General features: G+C 46.5%; 6 protein-coding genes across 6 annotated transcripts; 5 read left to right on the forward strand and 1 right to left on the reverse strand.

The window, feature by feature from the left end:
* Nucleotides 1-65: 65 nt before the first annotated feature.
* Nucleotides 66-2,734, reverse strand: SERLADRAFT_471926 (uncharacterized protein; the record flags this gene model as incomplete). Its single annotated transcript, XM_007320332.1, has 13 exons — nucleotides 66-364; nucleotides 425-477; nucleotides 536-661; nucleotides 715-809; nucleotides 875-956; nucleotides 1,011-1,123; nucleotides 1,172-1,320; nucleotides 1,385-1,489; nucleotides 1,591-1,943; nucleotides 2,020-2,360; nucleotides 2,422-2,475; nucleotides 2,545-2,597; nucleotides 2,654-2,734. The coding sequence occupies 9 exons, from the start codon at nucleotides 1,619-1,621 to the stop codon at nucleotides 207-209; spliced, it is 912 nt and encodes a 303-aa protein (XP_007320394.1).
* A 168-nt stretch (nucleotides 2,735-2,902) lies between these two features.
* Nucleotides 2,903-3,220, forward strand: SERLADRAFT_394213 (uncharacterized protein; the record flags this gene model as incomplete). The annotated part of the gene is given in 2 exon segments (XM_007320333.1): nucleotides 2,903-3,179; nucleotides 3,197-3,220. A coding segment is annotated over 1 exon segment (249 nt), but the record flags the coding sequence as incomplete, so codon positions are not given.
* A 406-nt stretch (nucleotides 3,221-3,626) lies between these two features.
* Nucleotides 3,627-8,830, forward strand: TCO1 (HAMP TYPE histidine kinase; the record flags this gene model as incomplete). The annotated part of the gene is made up of 19 exons (XM_007320334.1): nucleotides 3,627-3,881; nucleotides 3,934-3,998; nucleotides 4,046-4,385; nucleotides 4,450-4,731; nucleotides 4,781-5,035; nucleotides 5,086-5,397; nucleotides 5,449-5,484; nucleotides 5,534-5,748; nucleotides 5,814-6,077; nucleotides 6,137-6,282; nucleotides 6,344-6,729; nucleotides 6,786-7,127; nucleotides 7,190-7,268; nucleotides 7,322-7,617; nucleotides 7,673-7,787; nucleotides 7,842-7,879; nucleotides 7,950-7,965; nucleotides 8,030-8,094; nucleotides 8,149-8,830. The coding sequence occupies 19 exons, from the start codon at nucleotides 3,630-3,632 to the stop codon at nucleotides 8,194-8,196; spliced, it is 3,552 nt and encodes a 1,183-aa protein (XP_007320396.1).
* A 959-nt stretch (nucleotides 8,831-9,789) lies between these two features.
* Nucleotides 9,790-12,369, forward strand: SERLADRAFT_471933 (uncharacterized protein; the record flags this gene model as incomplete). The annotated part of the gene is made up of 10 exons (XM_007320335.1): nucleotides 9,790-10,000; nucleotides 10,049-10,307; nucleotides 10,369-10,455; nucleotides 10,503-10,512; nucleotides 10,565-10,656; nucleotides 10,719-10,821; nucleotides 10,883-11,125; nucleotides 11,180-11,385; nucleotides 11,441-11,566; nucleotides 11,620-12,369. 10 exons carry the CDS (start codon nucleotides 9,843-9,845, stop codon nucleotides 12,202-12,204), a joined length of 1,869 nt encoding a protein of 622 aa, XP_007320397.1.
* Nucleotides 12,370-12,460: 91 nt separating this feature from the next.
* SERLADRAFT_450816 (uncharacterized protein) lies at nucleotides 12,461-15,668 on the forward strand (the record flags this gene model as incomplete). Its single annotated transcript, XM_007320336.1, has 14 exons — nucleotides 12,461-12,716; nucleotides 12,775-12,879; nucleotides 12,952-13,276; nucleotides 13,328-13,475; nucleotides 13,527-13,639; nucleotides 13,693-14,003; nucleotides 14,059-14,181; nucleotides 14,230-14,347; nucleotides 14,401-14,610; nucleotides 14,663-14,828; nucleotides 14,886-15,100; nucleotides 15,157-15,232; nucleotides 15,290-15,395; nucleotides 15,461-15,668. 14 exons carry the CDS (start codon nucleotides 12,580-12,582, stop codon nucleotides 15,639-15,641), a joined length of 2,334 nt encoding a protein of 777 aa, XP_007320398.1.
* A 500-nt stretch (nucleotides 15,669-16,168) lies between these two features.
* On the forward strand, nucleotides 16,169-20,211 carry SERLADRAFT_416597 (uncharacterized protein; the record flags this gene model as incomplete). The annotated part of the gene is made up of 25 exons (XM_007320337.1): nucleotides 16,169-16,322; nucleotides 16,379-16,490; nucleotides 16,554-16,629; nucleotides 16,682-16,713; nucleotides 16,765-16,861; nucleotides 16,912-16,950; nucleotides 16,999-17,065; nucleotides 17,118-17,149; nucleotides 17,205-17,435; nucleotides 17,502-17,585; nucleotides 17,644-17,657; nucleotides 17,707-17,768; nucleotides 17,823-18,011; nucleotides 18,063-18,104; nucleotides 18,158-18,170; nucleotides 18,230-18,329; nucleotides 18,383-18,531; nucleotides 18,593-18,651; nucleotides 18,708-19,077; nucleotides 19,131-19,194; nucleotides 19,247-19,282; nucleotides 19,339-19,462; nucleotides 19,519-19,766; nucleotides 19,819-19,926; nucleotides 19,984-20,211. 25 exons carry the CDS (start codon nucleotides 16,169-16,171, stop codon nucleotides 20,062-20,064), a joined length of 2,583 nt encoding a protein of 860 aa, XP_007320399.1.
* Between the last annotated feature and the right edge of the window lie 664 nt (nucleotides 20,212-20,875).

The following is a 20,875-nucleotide window of genomic DNA, read 5'->3' on the forward strand; positions in this document are numbered from 1 at the left end:
GCTGGGTATCACTTTCACATGATTACTATACTTGGTACCTCCCCAGTTTTGCAGTGCAGGGTTAGTTGAAAACTTGACAAAGTGACACTCGGCAGAATCCATAAGAACAATATACATAGCATACATTGTAATGAGCATTATAGGACTCGGGTAAGGAATGAATTGTCACGAATCGAGATCATCTGTCCCATGCGGATTGTAAAACTTCAGATGATATTGACATTAAAGTAGCTGCAGCCGCCCAGAACAGCTGCTCCGACTAGAGCGACGATAGCCAGCTTTCTGAGCGTGATCTTAGCATTAGTCTGCTTTTCGCCCCGAGCACCTGCAGCGTCAATAGCGGCAATGTCTTCTTCAGAGAGACCTGATTTGGTGGGAAATCAACGGAGTTCTCAAGTCAGCGTCCTGAGAAAAAAGAACCCACTGATGTCACCAGCGGCGAGATATCCTTGCAGGCGGGCCTTTTTGGAACTCGTTCTGTAACAGAATTACTGTAACCAAACAAGAAATGGCGAAAGCGAAAGAAACGCCTTACGTGACAGCAACAGCTCCCTTAGCTTTCACCCATGCCAAGAGAACTTGGTCTGGCGTTGCCCCAAATTTCGAGGCTAGCTCGCTCAGAGGTTTATCTAGAGGCCCACCAGGTTGTCTGGTAACAGGGCTAGAGGAAATGGGAGTAAGTTGAATGACCAACGTTGGTATGAGACGACATACATGAGAGCGCTATATGCCTCAATGATAATATTGTTCTTTGCAGCATACTCCAAGATAGGAAGCTGCTGCTGGTAGACATAGGGGTGGAACAGGATCTAGATACAAGTAATTCAGGTTCAGACCTTTGTTCAGTGGAATAAAAGGATTGCTTCCTATTTACCTGGTTGACAGCAGGCTTGATGCTGGCTGAAGCAAGCAGCGTTTCCAGTTCGCTGACACCAAAGTTACTAACGCCGATGCTCCTATAGATAAGCCTAATGAGCTAATGACGCTACGCAGCAGACGTTAGAACATACCTTGCCAAGCCGTCTTTCTGTACCTTTTCCATTTGTTCCCAGGCAGTGGGGATATCCGGTACAGCCAGACGGGGAGAATGTATTAGGTAAAGGTCTACATAGGATACCCCAAGCTGCGGGGGTGCTTAATTACACGACTTCAGACAGGTGGTGTGACGCACATTATTGATGCTGTTTTGGATGGAAGTAGCAATGCCCAGTCCATCGGTCCCTGAGTACTTCGTGGTGATAAACACATCAGAACGTGCAAGGCCACTCTCGTGAAGGGCGGTCCCCGCTTCTCCTTCGTTCCGATAACTCTGAGCGGTGTCTGGAACGCATATGAGTTCTTATGCCAGTGGTATAGTATGGAAATCCCAAGATAAGCGCATTACCGATATGGTTGAAACCTGTGTCCAGCGCTTGCTCAACCTGGTCAATTGGGCCTTGGCCATTTCCTAATGTCCAGGTGCCAAATGCAATGCTTGGTATGGAATAACCTGCAACCAAAGAATCGGTAACCCAAAGCAGACTCGTAAGCGAACACTGATTCCTCGAATGACTTTTATAGGGGGGTGGTGTTTATAATGGTAGAGCGTACCAGAGTTTAATTTGATAAGATCCCAAGGCATATTGGCAGAGTTCGAGGTAAATGGGAGAGAAATGAGGTCTGTGTAGCAGATAGAACTGGTGAGAGCTGAGGACTAACGAAGTCGAGTGGTGTTCACAGGAATCCATGGGTTCGAGTTATGAATAGCCACCAATAGCAGATTTATCTTATCTTATCTGCTATCCTAATTAGTCGACCACTATTGGCCACGAATTACGCCACTCCCTGGAAAGAGACATTGTGCAGGATAACTCGGTCGTGGGGAAATAGGAATTCGTGGAAGACGAAACTTAGATCATAAATGTCGCGAGCACCCATGAACGTCATACATGACTATTATGAGACTAGACCCAGACAACGTTAACGGAAGCGCCGGAAGACACAGTGGAGTAGAAAGCAACGATATCGCCGAGGACTCACCTGTATTGCAAAAAGCTAGGCAGCCTCGGACTATACTCATACAATGAATCAAGGCGCATCCTGTAGCAACTACTCTGGGTCAGCCTCGAGCTGCTCTCCTGCTGGCTGATGTCCATCAAGATCGATTGTTCCGACGGCTGGAAACCAACCCCAAGTCACGAAATTCACCCTCAAATCTCCTGTACGCCCATCCGTGACTTCCACACCCTCTGCCTCTAGAGCATCTCGTTGGATTTGAGCGCCATTTGTGCCAGGTCCACGTGAGGATATGGTGCCTGCGGAGGATACTACCCTGTACCAGGGAACAGGTGGCGTGGTATCTGGGGAGAGAAATTTGAGGGCTGCGTTGCCACGAAAATTTCAGACTGGACAGATAGAGATGATTTTGATATTGCCACCTACCTTGACCAACGTGTCGCGAATGCCTCGGCATTCCGACGAGCTTCGCGATGTGACCTTGGTCGCAAAAGTCAGCTCGCCTTCACTTTCTGGAGGCATAGGGGCAGCTTTGAAGTTCTCTCTCACCATAGCTAGTGACTTTCTGGACAGGGATTTGCCTCACGACGTGATACACCTATCTTGAGATAATATTGATGACGCAAAATAGACTATAATGAATTAAATATATGCTCACTGCTGCATGAAATTCTGCGTTATCCATATTTCTGCCTTCTGATGCAAGTACAGAGTCCGAGTACTGCAGGATGTCCGGGACGAACTAAACTGATTTTTGCTGGGGCGCTCATTTACAAAGGTCATTTGACGCCGGTGCCGGTTCGGCAACAGGCCGGTTTTTTGCGGTGTGCCCCGCACAACACGTGGTGCTAACAAAAGGTCAATATTGGTTTCGCTCTCTGATTCCTCTTCACCGTCTCAGTCAGACTTTTTTTTTTTTGTCGTCGTCAGCGACGATGAGCACGATCCCCGACTATCGACGGGGCATGTCTGACCCTTTCCTTTCCCACTTAATCGCTCTACTTTCCATCTACGAACTTGGCCCAATCTCGACGCCACTCCCCCGCTATGATGGCCCTACAGATTGGCAAACTGATAGCATTTTGCGCTCGCTGGGAGCTGTTGCTCGGAGAATGTACACTGCTGAGGAGACGCTGGCTTCTATAAAGGCTTCAGAGAATTGGCAGGGCAATGGCCCAGAGACGAAGAAAAGACGCAGTGTAGGCGACATTCCCATGTCCACGTCTTGCTCTTCTCAGAAGGAGACTATTCCAAACTCTTCTCCCACTCATATGCAGTCAAACACCTCGTCAAATGGCCATATCGGCTCCGCAAACGGAACGGCTTCTTCGTTTTTCTCTAGTACTCTTGAATCGACCCCAGACGTCGAAGGCGATATCGAAGACGTGGACATGTTTGCCAATGGAAGCGAGCGTGACGAAGATAGAACCCCTTCTACTTCAAACACAAAGGGTCAATTGGGTCGCCTACCCACTTCAATGTCTCTTTCTCTTGATGGTATTCCATCTAATCTAGACGCATCTAAAATACACAGGTCATACAGCAACGGCAGTTCTTCTTCGGCACCTCCTACGTCTCATGCAGACCATGTTATGTGTCCAACTTGCGGCAAGACTATCACTGATACAATGACGATGAGTAGAATTAATGCCAGTTTTACTGGTTCTCCTTCAGGCTCCCCACTCGTTGTCCCCCCCGGTCCGCTCGCTGCTGCTGCCTTTGAAAGCGGCATGAGTGCTGTCGAAGAATTACGGTTGCTAAAAGCGCAAGTTCAAGACGTCGCTCGAGTCTGCAATGCGGTCGCTCGTGGTGACTTGTCTCAAAAAATTACGGTCCCGGTGCAAGGTGTGGTCATGGTACAACTCAAGGACGTCATCAATACAATGGTATTTTGCAGTCTTTTCCCTTCCATTCTATTGATAGACGTATAATACACAGGTTGACAAACTCGGACAATTCGCTAAGGAAGTTACTCGTGTCAGTCAGGAAGTCGGCACAGAAGGGTTCGTAGCATACTCGGGCATTGATTGTCTTTTTAAATTTTTCTTAGGAAACTCGGTGGACAAGCTCTAGTTTTAGACGTTGAAGGCACCTGGCGTGAATTGACCGGCGTCGTCAACAAATTGGCAGCAAATTTAACTAATCAAGTCCGGAGTATCGCAAAGGTCACAAAGGCAGTCGCATTGGGTGATTTGTCCAAACAAATTGACGTCGACGCTCGAGGCGAAATATTGGATTTGAAGAATACGGTCAACGGAATGGTCATCAGATTACGGGCTCTAGCAGCAGAAGTTACTCGTGTCACATTGGAAGTCGGTTCACAAGGTAAATTGGGTGGTCAGGCTCATGTTCCAGATGTCGAGGGAGTTTGGTTTGAATTGGTTCGAAATGTATGCAACCAATTTATTTTCTCACCTACAACGTGCTCATTCTATTTCGACTGCGTTTGTATAGGTCAATCGGATGTGTTCCAGCTTGACAGATCAAGTGCGGTCCATTGCTAAAGTTACCACTGCTGTCGCGAAGGGAGACTTGACTCAGAAGATTGAAATACAAGTGGAAGGCGAAATGTCAACTTTGAAATCAACCGTTAACTCCATGGTGGATCAATTGAGCGCTTTCGCTTCCGAGGTCACTAGAGTGGCTTTGGAAGTCGGCACCCAAGGTATATTGGGAGGTCAAGCCAGGGTTGAGGGTGTTCAAGGTACCTGGGCAGACTTGACCAGGAATGTGAACGTACGTAGATATATTTCCTTTTACGTGACTTGACTAATGATCTTGATAGAAAATGGCAAGCAACTTGACTGACCAAGTGCGGTCTATCTCGGAAGTTACGAAAGCTGTCGCTTTGGGTGACTTGAACAAGGTCGTTAACGTTGACGTGCAAGGTGAAATGTTGGACTTGAAGATGACTGTAAACTCTATGGTCGCCCAACTTTCTACACTTGCCAATGAGGTCACCCGGGTCTCGCTCGAGGTTGGAACGGAAGGTATCTTGGGAGGTCAAGCATACGTACCTGATGTTCAAGGAATGTGGAAGGTGGGTCATAGTTGACGTCACTTCCAGTTGGAAAGCTAACGATCAGCCAGGTCCTTACCGATAACGTCAATTTAATGGCCATGAACTTGACGAATCAAGTACGTTCGATTGCCGAGGTGACCAAGGCTGTAGCTGGCGGCGACTTGACCAAGAAGATCGAAGTTGATGTCCGTGGAGAGATCTTAGAATTGAAGGAGACCGTGAACGGCATGACCGAGAGTTTGAGCCTATTCGCAGACGAAGTCACCAGGGTTGCCAGGGAAGTCGGAACGGAGGGGCGATTGGGAGGTCAAGCACGTGTAACGAATGTCGGCGGAACTTGGAAAGATTTGACTGATAATGTGAACGTCATGGCTGCAAATGTAGGTATCATAATTCCATTACGAGCTAGTACTGACCGCCCTTTCCCTTAGTTGACTCTACAAGTCCGAACAATTGCGGTTGCGACAGTAGGTTTTCTTCTGGTATGCATATTCTGTCCACTAACCATCAATCCAGACCGCTGTCGCTCGTGGAGACTTGACGCAACAGATTACTGGCGTCTCAGTATCTGGAGAAATGTTAAGCTTGGTGAACACCATCAATGACATGATTGCACAGCTCGCTATATTTGCCAAAGAAGTCAAGAAGGTTGCTTTCGAAGTCGGTACTGAAGGTAAACTAGGTGTCCAGGCCGAGGTTGGCAATGTCCAAGGCATCTGGCAAGAAATCACGTACGTGCTTTTACCCTCCGATGATGGCGTTTATCGCTTTTACTAACGAGATATCGCCTTAATAGTATGTCCGTAAACACCATGGCCGGTAATTTGACCACGCAAGTTCGTGGTTTTGCGCAGATATCAGCAGCCGCTATGGATGGCGACTTTACTCGTTTTATCACCGTTGAAGCTAGCGGAGAGATGGATTCCTTGAAGACTCAGATCAATCAGATGGTGTTCAACTTGAGGGATAGTATACAGAAGAACACAGCCGCTAGGGAAGCTGCAGAATTGGCTAATCGGAGTAAGTCCGAGTTCTTGGCCAATATGTCCCACGAAATCAGGTAGGATCATGACATCATGTTGAGTCTTCTCTTTTTTTTTGCTGATACGCCGAGCATAGAACGCCAATGAATGGTATCATTGGTATGACGGAGCTGACCCTAGACAGTGATCTTAACCGGTCTCAGCGCGAGAGTTTGCTGCTAGTCCACTCCTTGGCACGCTCACTACTATTGATTATTGATGATATCTTGGATATTTCGAAGAGTGCGTTGTACCGTGATATAATACCTGTTTTACTGATAATAAAGGTTGTCCCTTGCTGTAGTCGAGGCTGGACGGATGACCATGGAGGCGGTTTCATATTCCCTTCGCCAGACTGTGTTTGGAATTCTCAAGACGCTAGTCGTTCGTGCCTCTCAGAACAACCTCGACTTGACATATGACGTGGACCCTGATATTCCTGATCAACTTATTGGTGATTCATTACGACTGCGACAAGTCATTACAAACTTGGTGGGTAATGCCATCAAGTTTACTCCGTCCAAAGTCACTCGCAAGGGCCACGTCGCTCTAAGTACGAGGCTCCTAGCACTGGATGATCAAAGCGTCACATTGGAGTTCTGTGTCATGGACACTGGGATTGGTATTGCGAAGGACAAACTCAACCTGATCTTCGATACGTTCTGTCAGGCGGATGGCTCCACTACAAGAGTGAGAATATGTCATGATGTCATTGGGCGGCTCCGATAGCTGATGTCTATACTTAGGAATACGGTGGAACGGGTCTTGGTCTATCTATCTCAAAGCGGTTGGTCAACCTAATGCAAGGTAATATGTGGGTGGAGAGTGAGGTGTCAAAGGGCAGCAAATTCTTCTTCACGATCACATCGCAAATTAGCCAGAGCACCATGGAGAACACTCTGCAAAAGATGCAACCATTCCAGAAACGTACGATTTTGTTCGTGGATACTTTCGGAGACCAGACGGGCGTCGTGCAAAGGATCCAAGAACTTGGGTTAAGGTCCTACGTGGTACGCGATGCTAGCGAGGTATCCGTCAAGGAACGCTGTCCCCACATTGATACCATTGTGGTGGATTCACTAAGCATGGTATGTTCTTCTGTGTCACATTACTCTTGTATCCTATTTTCTTATACTTCGGGGCCTAACAGACGGAATGTATACGCGAGTACGAGCATCTGAGATATATTCCAATAGTCCTATTGGCACCATCGATGCCTCGACTCAACTGTGAGTGTTATATCGCTTTCTCGAACTGAAGGCGTTTTACCTTGGGTTCATAGTGAAATGGTGTTTGGACAACAGTATCAGTTCACAGGTTACGACTCCTGTGACTGCTCAAGATCTCGCGTCTGCTCTCATTTCTGCCCTAGAATCTAACACTGTCAGCCCGGTCGCAGCGCCAAACGATGTTGTGTTCGATATCCTCTTGGCAGAAGATAATATGGTGAATCAGAAACTAGCAGTCAAGATTTTGGAGAAGTATGGTCACTCTGTTGAGATTGCTGAAAATGGTAGCCTTGCAGTCGATGCCTTCAAAGCCAGAATACATCAAGGCAGGCCTTTCGACATTATCTTGGTCAGTGAAGAGGCTTCTATGAGTTTCGGGACCGCTGATAACCGTTGCTTGTAAGATGGATGTCTCCATGCCCTTCATGGGTGGCATGGAGGCCACCGAACTAATCCGCGCATTTGAAATGCATAAGGGGTTGTTACGGACCCCTATCATTGCACTAACTGCGCACGCCAGTTGAGTGTCATTGGTTATGTATTTTACGAGTCTGGGCTGACCGTCTTTGGTAGTGATTGGTGACCGTGAACGGTGCCTGCAGGCAGGCATGGTACGTGATATGATTATCTTCACGAACAGAAGAGAAGCATCTAACCCCCTTCGTTGTGGTTTTCCCACAGGACGACCACATCACGAGTAAGTACTCTTATCCAAGTGCTGTATTGAATGTGTAGTGACATGTCTTTCTTTATATCTTTAGAGCCGTTACGACGAGGAGATTTGTTGAATTCAATTAATAAGTTAGCGGGTGAACGTGCACAGCTGGTGAAGCAGCATCACCTTCTTCATCGACCTCCCGCTCTCATGGGACCTCCTTAGCCTTCAGAAGACAAAGCGCCGTATACGTTTGCGCTCCTGGTAATTTGAATCCTGTATACCTCTATCAGTATCGTGACACAAGTGGGGTCATGTCGTAATTGTGCTTTGTATACCCTAGTCATTTTTTTTTCATTCTGTCTTGCCACACCGCCATGTACCATCACCATCTTACGAGTACGTATTCTGGGCTTCACGGCTCGATATTTTTCGTCATGTCTATCTTTGTTCCATTTGTGCTGTTCTAGTCTCATAACCCTTGTGTATTTGATCGGTAGTTGCGCATACTTTGTCGTAGTAGTATATCTCTATGTAACGCGATAAGACACTTGCACACCGCATGGTGAAGGACTGGGAGAAGATCCACAAAGCAAGTATGAATCTGGTGCACAGCTGTTGAGACTGAAACTGGTGCGCTGCAGGGCTGATGGGAGCTGGGTGATAATGATACCGCATCCCAAACTGATTCTGTTTCCAACTTTGTTCTGACAATGGGATTCTGGGGATACGTTTCCGTAAGGTCGTGGCGCCGGTGGCGGCCGGACGGTGGCGATAATGATCCAGATTCCCGATCGAAGCAGTGCACAGCCACCACTTATCTAAACGGAGTCTGTGCGTTTCTCGGCGTTGACCGATCATACAAGTCCCGATCGCCATTTGTCCACTGCAAAGCATTTCGAAAGCTTCACAGGCTTTCGTCCATTTGTCGAGCCCTTTCGGTCACTCCCGCAACACCTCATGTCCTCTGCCTACCCTAATTTCGCAGATGTCTCCCCGTCCGTAAAGCGCAAGCGTAAAAGTGCTGCTCTTTCGTGTGCAGAATGTCGCAGGTGTGCACCTAATATGCAATTCGTCATCACTTTCTCTAACGTGGGGTAATCGATGATAGACTCAAACTAAGGTCAATTTTCGCATCATTGCATTCCCCACTCCCCCCTGACCGATGTTGTCAATGGTCTGTTCAGATGTAGCCGTGTATTTCCGTGCAGTAACTGTGTCAAGAGGGGCTGCTCTGCCATATGTCCAGAAGGTGAGCTCCACAAGTGAGCGCCGTCCCCACGTTGCCAACCGACTAACATTTCATTTCCAGGTTCTTTAACGACAGGGAAGGGAAACAGGTTTGGATTTCTGTCTTGTTACTCTTGATGTGGGCTTTAAAGTCAATCGCAGATTCGTGTTGGCCAATACGGAAGTTCTCCACGACAAGATCGGGCAGCTGGCAAATCGTGTTAGACACCTCGAAGATGCTTTGGCCGAATCACATTCCGCCCTAACAAGTGATGCTCACCCTCTGCTCGTGCCAGAGCTCTTGAGAATTAAGAATCCTTTGGAGCGTGAAAAAGACGAGCCACTATCTACTCACGATGGCGGTAAAGAAGCGACAGAAGTTATTGACGCCATAGGCTCCTTGTACGCCGCCTCATTATACGCAAATCGGCGATACTGATCGTAGCGCTTTAGATCAATCTCTGATCATGGTCGAGCCGCATTCTTCGGGAAGACCGCAAATTCCTGGGTATGTGCTAATATATGATTTTTGATAGTTGACTGTCCCACTGATTGTCTATGTGACATAAAGTATCTTCTTCAGGTTTGAAGAGTGGCTTTCTACTGATTTTGATGATAAAACTCACGCCATACTCTAGAACGAGGAAGGCGACGAGGAGCACGATGCAAATGACAACCACGAAATCCCTATGCCCTCCGATATCCCGTGGCTCAGCCACGCGTTCCCTTTTGCTTCTACTACAGCTAAACTTGCCGAAAATACTCGAGGAACACTTTTAAGCTTTCTACCCAGGGCTTCCACTACTCGGAATATTGCTGATATGTACTATAAACATGCAGCTTTTCTGTACGTCCTCACGCTATGTCTTTTTGACGCTTCTACAATTTTCTACAGATACACGCCTATACCTGAAAGCGAGTTCCATGAATCGATATTTCTTCGGATATACCATCCCGACTTGGTTCCAGATAACGGACCGGCAAACTCTCACCGACTTGCCGTTTTGTTTATGGTCTTAGCTTTAGGAACTTTGATGGATCTCGATAAGCCATCACACTCTCAAGAATCGAAACAATATTACCAGCTAGGCCGTGCCGCTCTATCACTTGATTCGGTTTTCGAAGAACAGTCAATCATATCAATACAGGCATTGGTAAGTAATCTAATTCGGAAAATAATGCAATTCTCGTGCGACTCAAACGGAAATTATGCAGTTCTTAATGTGTCACTTTATGTTTCTGTCCGATATTGAAGGACCTCGTTGGGCGCTAATGGGACTAGTGGTGAAGTTGGCTCAGGGTGTAAGCTTGATTATTTCTCGTCATAACTGTCATTGACCTGATTTCAGATCGGACTTCGTAAGAATGGATTTCCTGTAATGACGTGAGGTTACTGAATTCACCCAACAAGATCGGGATAGTGGGAAATGGAACCTTGAGTCCGAAGAAACTCAAAAACGCAGGACGCTGATGTGGGAAATCTATACATATGACTCTTGGCAGGTGCGAATAATAATATATTTATTCGGAATATCGACCTTAGAGCTGATATAATTATCATAAAGAGTCTTACCTTTGGTAGACCGCCATCATTTGCTTTGGCTCATATCGATTGCCAGATGGCTTACGATACTACGCGGAATGAAGCCGGAGAGGTTGAGATGTCATGTTCGTACTCATCTACTCATGCAGCCAGAGAAAACACTAACAACCATATGATTCTTACTAGTTGCTGCGTGGAAGCATCGATTTTCATCTCAGTGCCTCAGCACGGTTCAAGATCAAGCTTTCGGTGCACGCACTCCGAGCTACAAAACGATACAGCAGCTTGACAGACAAGTGCGAGAGTTCTACTTACCCCCATCTCTGCAGGTTCCTGGCTTTGGGAACTCCAAGATAGGCAAAGAGGTTGAACAACCATCTATACAACTCACGATGCAACGATACCTTGCATTTGCCATCAGAGAAATTAGTACGTACTTGATTTTTCTTTGCTTTGCAGTAACCGATGGGTATCCTTGTGTAGCACTTTTTTACATGCATCGTGGCTTCTTCGCACGCGCGGTTGAAGACCATCCTGATGATCCCCTGGGTAGTAAATACGCACCATCTGTGTTAGCGGCATATAGCAGTGCTTGTTCGTTCGTCGGCTTGATCGAAAGTCTTTACTCACAACACCCTGCAATTACTGAGCGCATGTGGTTCTTATTTACACACGTTTTCTCATGTGCTGTAAGTATAATCTCGTATCCAAGGAAATCACTGATACATACCATGTCTTTCCTAGATTGTCTTAGGGGCAATTGCCACAAAAAATCAGATGGCTCTGGCCCCCTCGGCTTTGTCGCACTTAGAATCGGCTAATCACTTATTTGAGCAAGTGTCTGAAAATCCAAGAGCTAGTAAAATCATAGTAAGTTCCGGTTATTACTTTTTTTTGAAATTCCAACTAAATGTGGTTGGCAGCCCATTATACAGAACCTTAGACGCCGTGCCCAGTCCGCTATTGTCGAAGATAAGGGCAGAATCATGGATAGTTTCCGTGTTAACTATTTTGGAAGTATCAAGAACGAGATCGATAAATTATCGTCGCTGGGTGGCATGACCCGACTTGTCTCCCGGCGGAAAAACTCGTCCCATCCGTCCCCGGGCAACGATAATAGAGGCTCTCAGAGTCCTACAAGCATATCTCCAACCGTGAATAGGTCCTCCTCGCTTCCTTTGAAGGAATCCACTCCACCCTCTGCGCTGGAGACCTTCAGCCCGTGGCAACAAAACTTTGGTCACTTCCATCATTCACCGCATTCTACGCCAAGCTATCCTCCAGTGCCCTCTATGCACGAACAGGGCATGTACAATGGCCATACAGATGCCCATATGACACCTCAATACTTCACAACCTATAACAACCCCAGTCCACCCGGGATGGAGGAATGGTACTCTCAGTCAAACATGATGCCAGTGCAGAGTCCTGTAGATGGCTACTACCCCGCTGCCGATCATCTGAATGCTTCGTGGCAAAGCTTCGTCGCTCAGTATAAACCCGTCTAACAGGAGCCTGTCTAACGAGAGAAAAACGGGACATATCAATGTTCATAGTCGTTTTTTTTCTTTGGTCGTCTTTTTGCTCTTCTTCTTCTTTTTTTTTTTTTGTTATCTCTTGTACTGTAGAACAAATGTAGTATCATCTTTCCTGTGTTACAGTGTGTACATGGCAGAACATTTTGAACAAGGACGTGGTCACGTGTATTTCGGTGAGGATGCGTTTGTGGCAGTGAAACCAAGGTTGCCTATTCGATTTTTGGTCACGGTCTCATGTTCGTGATATTGTAACTGTAAGTTATCTCATCTTCATATATTCGAAAGGAACATCGTCCGTATTGTGGTTCACGAATACGAAAAGCTATCAACTCGGCACCCAGAAAAATGGCAGACGCCCCCGACTTTTATTCGTCCTGCGCGGAAGTACTCTCAGTGTGCCAGTCTTCCAAGGATGACTTGGTCGCTCTTCTTGACCCAGAAACAGGATTTGCCCCTCGTATCCGCCAAATATGTCGTGATCAGTACGTCGACTGATTTGTTTGACTTACGCGTCGCTTTCAACACGATTCCTCGGTTTAGGTTGGCAGAGCTGGAGCAGAATGCTAGTGGTGGTGTCACTCAAGGAGAGCTGGATGCCCTGCGTATGGAGGCAAATACATGGGGACTTCTTCAGGCGTTGATGCCGTGAGTGCAATGCATAAATCATCTCCTGCTATATTTTCCCTATGGGTTTTAACACCCCGTTTGACCATATAGAGCGCGTAAAACAGAACCAGAACCGATGCCACATCCTCGCACCTTACTCTCTGAAAATCCATACATTCCTACTTCGACACTCGCTCAAGCTATCATGAATTCATCCCCTCTATTATCCGAACTCGTGGTCGTCAGAGAATGGCTGCATGAAACTGCCCCTCCGCCTCAATTTCCAGAAGTTACAACAGGTTACTGGAAATTTACGAAACACAGCGTTATGCAGTCTCTACGAACAGGTAGCGGACCAAGAGATGGTCTAGTCAAAGAAATGGACCCAGATGCTGTAAATAGAGAGGATCGACGAGCACTGGCTGCAGATGACGCGGTAAGTGTGTTTGGAAAGAAGCGTGCACTATCTTCTGATTTTTAGGAGTAGGGGTCTGAGAAGAGTCTTACACAAGCTTTGTATTCATTTGTACGCGCTGGACGACTGGATGAGGCTGTAGAACTATGTAGGAAAGCTCACCAACCCTGGCGAGCCGCAAGTATTCGAGGATCGCTATTGTTTCAATGGAGAGCTCTAGGTAAGTATGTTTGCTGTAGCGTGTGCCGGTTTTGTGCTAATACTACAGCAGCCAATGAACCACGAGATGAGGATGCAATGGAAGATGAGGATGATGCCGAAGGATGGCAGGGAAACCCGCGTCGGACTTTGTGGAAATCTACGTGCACACGCGCTGCTCTCAATGTAAAATTTTTCTTGGATATGGTGTTTCATGAAAACATTGACCTTCTATCCAGCCTAGTTTACCTGATCCAGAGCGCACTTTATATGCTGCTCTAGCACCCTGCCCTCAAACCTCTGTAATCTTGAAATCTGCCTGCCGGACATGGGAAGATCATCTTTGGGCTCAGATAAGTATTCTGTGCGAAGAAAAGCAGAGCTCTGAAGTATTCAGACTGGGGGGTGGGTTTTGGGAGAGAGGGTTGTCAATGGTTTACGAAGGCGTACCAGAAATTTTGCCAGCTGCGGAAGATGCAGAAGAAGAGGAATGGGAAAAAGAAGCTACGGGAACTCTAGAAACACTAAGCAGTGCGCAGGTTGAGGATGGGTAAATTCTTTCGATTTTGTCATATCATTTCTTTCATTCACCACTGTACCGATAGACCGCCAGCTGATAACGCCTTTCATGTGTCGCAACTGCATATCATCCTCGACAAAACAGAACCATTGCTCGAAGGATTTGCTAATGGCCTACAGGAAGGCCACTATGACCCAAGTTCCTCCGAGTAAGTGCCCACTAAAGAGAATACTTACGTTCTAACGCTCTTTCAAAGATATCCTACCATGACTCGCTTCTTTGCCCACTTGTGTCTTTATTTGCAAATGATAGACGTTCCTGTCCCTCCTCTGGCTACCCAAGTCATTCTTGAAGCCTATCTGCAAGTCCTTGAAGTTTGTTATAATCTTGGTGTTTTTTACTATTTGTCTCTGATGGTATCTTTCAGGCAGCTGGACAGCGAGACCTTATCGCTATGTATGCTGGCGCTTTAGGTGATAATGCGGTGGAGAGATATGCCATGTTCCTCACTTCTCTGGAGCTCTCTGCCGATATTGAAGAACGGCGCCTAGCATTGACTCGTGCCCGCGATCACGGGTTAGATATAAACCGAGTCGCGATAGTGACAGCGGAACGGACCATTGAGAAAGCCTTCCAGGTCAGCATGCCCTGTTACAATTGACAAACTTATAATGACATGGTCTCTTCAGCTGCTTCCTCCCCTAAGGGGCCCACTGCCTTCAACCATAGCGCTCCAGCCAGCGCCTTCTGGTTTGGAACTCTTGCTACTTCGTTCAATAGAATGGACAATATATTTGGAGGATACGTATGACACTGCTCTTGAGCAAGCTACCGTCATTCTCCGATACTTCCTTGGTGAGCGTTTCATCAAGATTTTGAAATATGCTCTTTCGCCTGACAAAGCCTGATTAGGCTCGGGCAGAGTCCATCTAGCTCGGACTCTTCTTGACATGCTACCCCCTGAGCTTGCATCTATTGGCGAGCCCGAAGATCGCGCAGTAGAGTACCTCCATTATCGACAATTTTTCAATGTGTGGGAGATCCTGGAGCGCGTTACAGAGTGTCAGTCGCTCGAGGTTTCTGTGATGAACAAAGATACTCGGGCAGCATGGCTAAAAGATTATAAAGTTTGTTATTCTGCCGTCTGTTGATTGGTTCAATGTTGAAAAATCCTGCTTTGAAGGATCTCATTGACCAGGCTCACGAGATGATAATCAAGCTACTGACGTTGGACTGGATGATATTTGACAGCAACACAGGTGGCTTATTCTACTCATCACGATATTCCAGAAGTTATTGCTAAAGATGCTTTCCAGGCGATCGTCGGCAGCACGAGCTCACTCGCATAAGACAAATCTACGTTCCGGAGCTTATCATTCGTTTACACATGATGCTATTTAGTTCTCGGGATCACGTACCAGGGCGAGTCACCCTCTTATCTGATCCGTTCTCCCCTCGACTAACTCCGTGTTTGTGCCCAATGCCAGGAACCTCAAAAGCGCGCTACAGCTGGCAAGTATCGTGGCTGACGCACGGTACAAGCTGTACGATGATTTCGCCGCGCAGGATGGACGAAAGTTGAGCGACTATCTTGGGGCTGTTCGGCAGGCCATTTTGGTGGGCTTAGAAGGAGGAGGTTCTGATCCTTTCAGAGTTCTCAGATCATAGAATCCTGTCCCCTCCAAAACATAATGCAGGTATTTATAACGTCGATGCATTGTTCTCGTAAGCTATCCTCGTTTATCCGCTATCATCTGGACGCCGGCACCCATAAGTTGTCTGTTGTCATTCACGAGTTCTAATCAGGGCGACATCGGAACGCCCCCTCACAGCCAAACCTGTGTCCGCAGAAGTTTATCAGCATCGGATTGAAACCACCTCCACCTTTTAGGCACTACATTGTGCGTTCTTGGCGTAGACAAGACAGTGGTGTTTTCATTTCAATTCCATGTTGCAGGTGAATTTCTGTGAGGACCGGGTAGCAACTGCCATGCACAAGAATAGCTGTGTTTTACTTACCTAGTAGCACGGAAATTCCCACGGGTGCTAACTTTGGAATGATAAAAGTACCCGCCATCAAATGTCTCTAGACATTAAAATCAGAAACGCTTGGACCGAAGAACCATAGCCTCAAGCGACTTGAACGCTAACTAACAAAGAGTCTGTAAAGAACCCGTCGCAACTCAATTATCGCAATGTCTTTCCTTGAGAAAATCGTACATCTGGCGGAACGACTCCCTGAGGGAATCGATCGAGCTCGAGATGAGATTATAGGTAACGATACTGCTCTGATATGCCAAATCAAGGAACTCACCGTTATCTTGTATACAGGAATATTGGAACCCAATCGTAAGCATTATCAGTGACGAAGCAGTCGTTTACTGACTACTTTCCCCTATATATAGGTCGCCATGATTCCCCAGAGGAAAAGCTGAACGACGAAATTAGGGCAGAAATCAATGCAAGCCATCGTTTTGAAAGTTTTGCTGATCAGAGGTCGCAAAATTCCATTAAATGGTATTCTCCACTACTTCAAACAATATTTTGATGTCAGTTATCTGATATTCCAATAATTATCAGGCACATCGATGGGCATGATTACATGTATGCGTTGTCCGAGATGCTTGACAGTGCTCAAGATGCCATCTTCATACTGGTACGGCCACTCTTTCCCAGCGTATCACTCGTCTTTGATATTTGTTGAATAGGACTGGTGGCTCTCTCCGGAGCTTTATCTTCGGTAAAGAATCTACATTATTGACATATGACCTTATCTGTTGAGTCTTTATAGTCGCCCCCCTGCATACCACCCGGAGTGGAGACTTGACAGGCTTCTTAAACGAAAAGCTCAGCAAGGTGTAAAGATATATGTAGTCGTATATAAAGAGGTACGCTCATTGGCTTTCGATTAGGTTGTTAGATCTGACGATTCTCTTAGGTTACTCAAACGATGTCTATGAGCTCAAAGCATACCAAAGTTCGTGAACTGATAACCTTTCTAGCTCTCGATATTTACACGTGACAGTCTGTATTGGAAGGCCTGCACCCCAATATCGCGTGTATGCGTCATCCTGATCACATTGGTAGTAAAGGTGGGTTTCTGGCATACCCCAGAGGACTATCCTTGACATTTCTATTGCATAGATACCGTGGAGTTTTGGTCTCATCATGAGAAGGTATGGGTGATTGATACTAAGAGCTTCCTTTCTTTGCTGAAAGTATTATTTATAGCTTGTCATCGTTGATAACCATCGTGCATGTGTCGGAGGCTTGGACTTATGTTTTGGTCGTTGGGACACACATACTCACCCCCTCGCTGATGTTCACCCTACTGACTTCTCGTTAACCCTTTTCCCGGGCCAAGACTACAATAATGCTCGTGTCCTGGATTTCCAAGACGTTGGAAACTATGTTAGCAACGCGGTTTCCATTTTAGAAACTGCAAGAATGCCTTGGCATGATGTACGTTTAGCGTCTTCGATTCCGGCGTTTGTTTGCCGCCATAGCCTGTGCTGATATAGTCACTAGGTACATATGACGATATGTGGTTCTGTTGTCTTGGACCTCTGTCAGCACTTTGTTGAACGATGGAATGAGGTGAAAAGGCGAAAGGTGAGACCCCTTTACTCACCTTTGTTTTGGCTGGAGGTTTACACTGCAACTATCTTAGTACAAGAACGACGAGTAAGCATACATAATTTGTCATTGGTTACATTCAACCAAATGTGTCTAGTCTGTATGATTGGTTGGCATTACCTCACAATGTTTATGTGTCTCCCAACGAAGCTGTCGTCAGTAAGTATTTTTTTCTCCATTTGTTACTTTGTTCAAGCTAATGATTTGTGTCAGGACACCCTCATCGAGAAAAATGGCATCAAATGGGACGTCAATTCAGGCAGCGCTTCCATTTACCTCCTGGAGACGAAGTCGAAGCCCCGTACCAACCTGCTCCTCATGGCACATGTCGTGTACAAGCCGTTCGCAGTGTTTCTGATTGGAGTCATGGTGTGCTCACCGAACACAGTATCCAGAACGCATGTATGTTGTTCTTAAGTTGTCATCGCGATTTGGAAATTGATACCTCCGCAGACTGCCAAATGATTCGGGAGGCCAATCACTTTATTTACATCGGTGAGTTCGTCAATGTAATCGTCACTGGTAGTGAGCTGATTGGATCCATGCAGAGAATCAGTTCTTGTGAGTAAGATGAGCTTATAACGAATACTCAGCTCTTAACCTCCTGGAACCACTACCAGTATATCCAACACCAGGGAAGAAGGTCCTGTGAAGAATCTCATTGCTAAAGCCCTTGTCGAACGAATTCTCCAGGCAGCCCACGACGGTAAAAAGTTTAAGGTAAAAATCACTGATATTCCTTGCCTTTTGTCCTATAGCTCATTGAACTATAGGTGATAGTTGTCATTCCAGAGCTCCCTGGTTTCGCTGGAGATGTGAAGAATGAATCGGCGTTGAAAACCATCATGGCTGCGCAGTATCGAACTATGAACCGTGGCGGTCACAGTATATATGAGGAGATCCGCAAAGATGGCTATGAACCGTATGTCTCCTAGGTGGTACATGTCGATCGATGTTATCACACTGACTTTGGTAATTCTTAGGTCGGAATACATTCGTTTCTTCCATCTTCGTTCCTACGATCGGCTTAATGCGCCATTGGGTATGTCTACTTTATTCATGACTTTGGTCGGTTTGGTATTGAAATATTTTACTTAGAAACTCTGATCTCGAAGATGGAGCAAAACTCGGGGGTAACATTCCATGAAGCACAAATCGCTCTTGCTCGCCAATGGATCGGCAACACCTATCAGGGAGAAGATGCCCCTAAAGAAGTCCTTGTTAAAGTCCCTCAAGAAACCGAAGAAGGTCTTGTTGTTAGCGAGCAGACAGACATTCACAAGGAGAAGGTTCCAATGCCGGCGTCATATGATGCTGCTGTGAACGTCATCGAAAGATTCGAGAGTGGGGCCGATGACATACGTGGGGATGAAGAGGTCGCTGACACTGTTGGCCAGCACATGCTGCAGGACGCTACCGAGCTGTGGGACGAACGTTGGCTTGGCACGGAAGAGGAAGAACGTAACTCGTGCGTGTTTGCATGGATGACGATTGCCCTTCACTGATCCTGATCTCCAATAGTTACATATCAGAGCTTCTCTATATCCATTCCAAGGTCATGATTGTTGATGATAGAAGGGTTATCGTAAGTATTAACCTACAGCACCCCATGCAGAGTCTGACGCAGTATCATTCAGATGGGATCCGCTAATCTCAACGATCGCAGTCAAAGGGTAATCATGTTCATCGTATCAGATAACTCAAAGTACTCAAATAATCTTTCCCCAAGGGTGACGGAGACTCCGAGATTGCCCTTGTAGTGGAAGACGATGACATGATTCATTCGTCCATGGACGGACGACCTTATATGGCTGCTCGGTTTGCCGCAACCTTCCGTCGCAAACTCTTTAGGGGTGCGTCAGTTGCAATTTTGAGTTTCAACGTCCAGCTTCACATCATACCATCACAGAGCACCTGGGTCTTATTGAGCCTCAAATGTGTCAGTCTCGCAATGAGCAAGTGACGTCCTTCATGAGGGCCGCTCCCGAACCCAACGAAGATGAGACGAACTCCCCAGAGGACGATGCCGTCGCTGATCCCCTCTCAGACGAGACTCTCGACCTCTGGTACTCCACTGCAAGGAAGAACCGTGAGGCGTTCACGGAGATTTTCCGTCCTGTCCCGACAAACCTTGTTCGAGACTGGTCGGCGTATGAGGTTTGTTTAATACCCTATCCTTACTCTTTACCTATTGACACGAATCGATCAGCGCTATATTCCCAAGGTCAAGGCTGGCCACGTAGTTCCTGACATTCCTTTGAAACGCGTTAAAGATCGTCTCTCCACTATCAAAGGATCTCTTGTTGACTGTCCCATGGTAAGAAATTTTTGAATCTCGACATCAATCCACAATGCTTACCTGCTCTGTTTCAAGGACTTCCTTATTGACGATAAAGATTTTGTTGAAGGTATCGATTGGATTGGGCTCAACCCAACACTTCCTATCTATTTATAAGAACTCAAACTAGTAAGAACGGATATACAAGATCTATGTGTACGAAATGACTACTGTAAAAGTAGACGTGTATTGCATTTATGAAGCGGATGGATATGTACTGATACATGTGTCAATGTCAAGAAAATGTGCTACAGAGAGAATAAGCCAATACTCCATGAGCATGTTGAGCCCAAAAAATTTGAATTCAAAATGTAACTTAAATATGTACTTCTCATATATCCCGATGGAGTCAAAAGAATGTGTATTTGAATTTCAACTAATACCCTAAAAGAAAGTATTGTACTGAACGACAGAGCTTGTCCTGCCCACATTCTCCCTTATGGTAGAAGAACTAGAGCACGAAGAGACCACCGATGATAGCGGTCACCATGGCACCTGCCAAAGTGAAACCAACCTTCAAGCTCATCGCGCCACCAGCCTGAGGGCTAGCACTTCCTGTGGGAGTAGTTGCGCCTGCAGCGGTGGTTGGGGCGGAGCTACCAGAAACAGAAGCAGGGTTACTGGTAGTAGGACCTGCAGCAGAAACGCTTTCCGAGGTAGTGCTTCCGGCAGAGGGGGTTGCAGAGCCAGATGCTGAGAGCTAAAATAAAAATGACGACCATGAGACTCTTGCAAGGAAAGTAGAGGATAGGTTCGAAGACGAACAGTCAAAGAAGAAAAACCGGTTGTTCCTGCACATGCTTCGTTGAACGCTATAGTAGAACAAGGTTTAGTAAGATGGTCACGACTAGCTATGGCTGACTTCGTACAATCGAGAGCGCTTTGTGCATCGGGCTGCACCGAAGGGACGCTTGAGACGAGGCAGTCC

Source organism: Serpula lacrymans, assembly GCF_000218685.1.
Source record: "Serpula lacrymans var. lacrymans S7.9 unplaced genomic scaffold SERLAscaffold_9, whole genome shotgun sequence".
Taxonomy (NCBI): Eukaryota; Fungi; Basidiomycota; class Agaricomycetes; order Boletales; family Serpulaceae; genus Serpula; species Serpula lacrymans.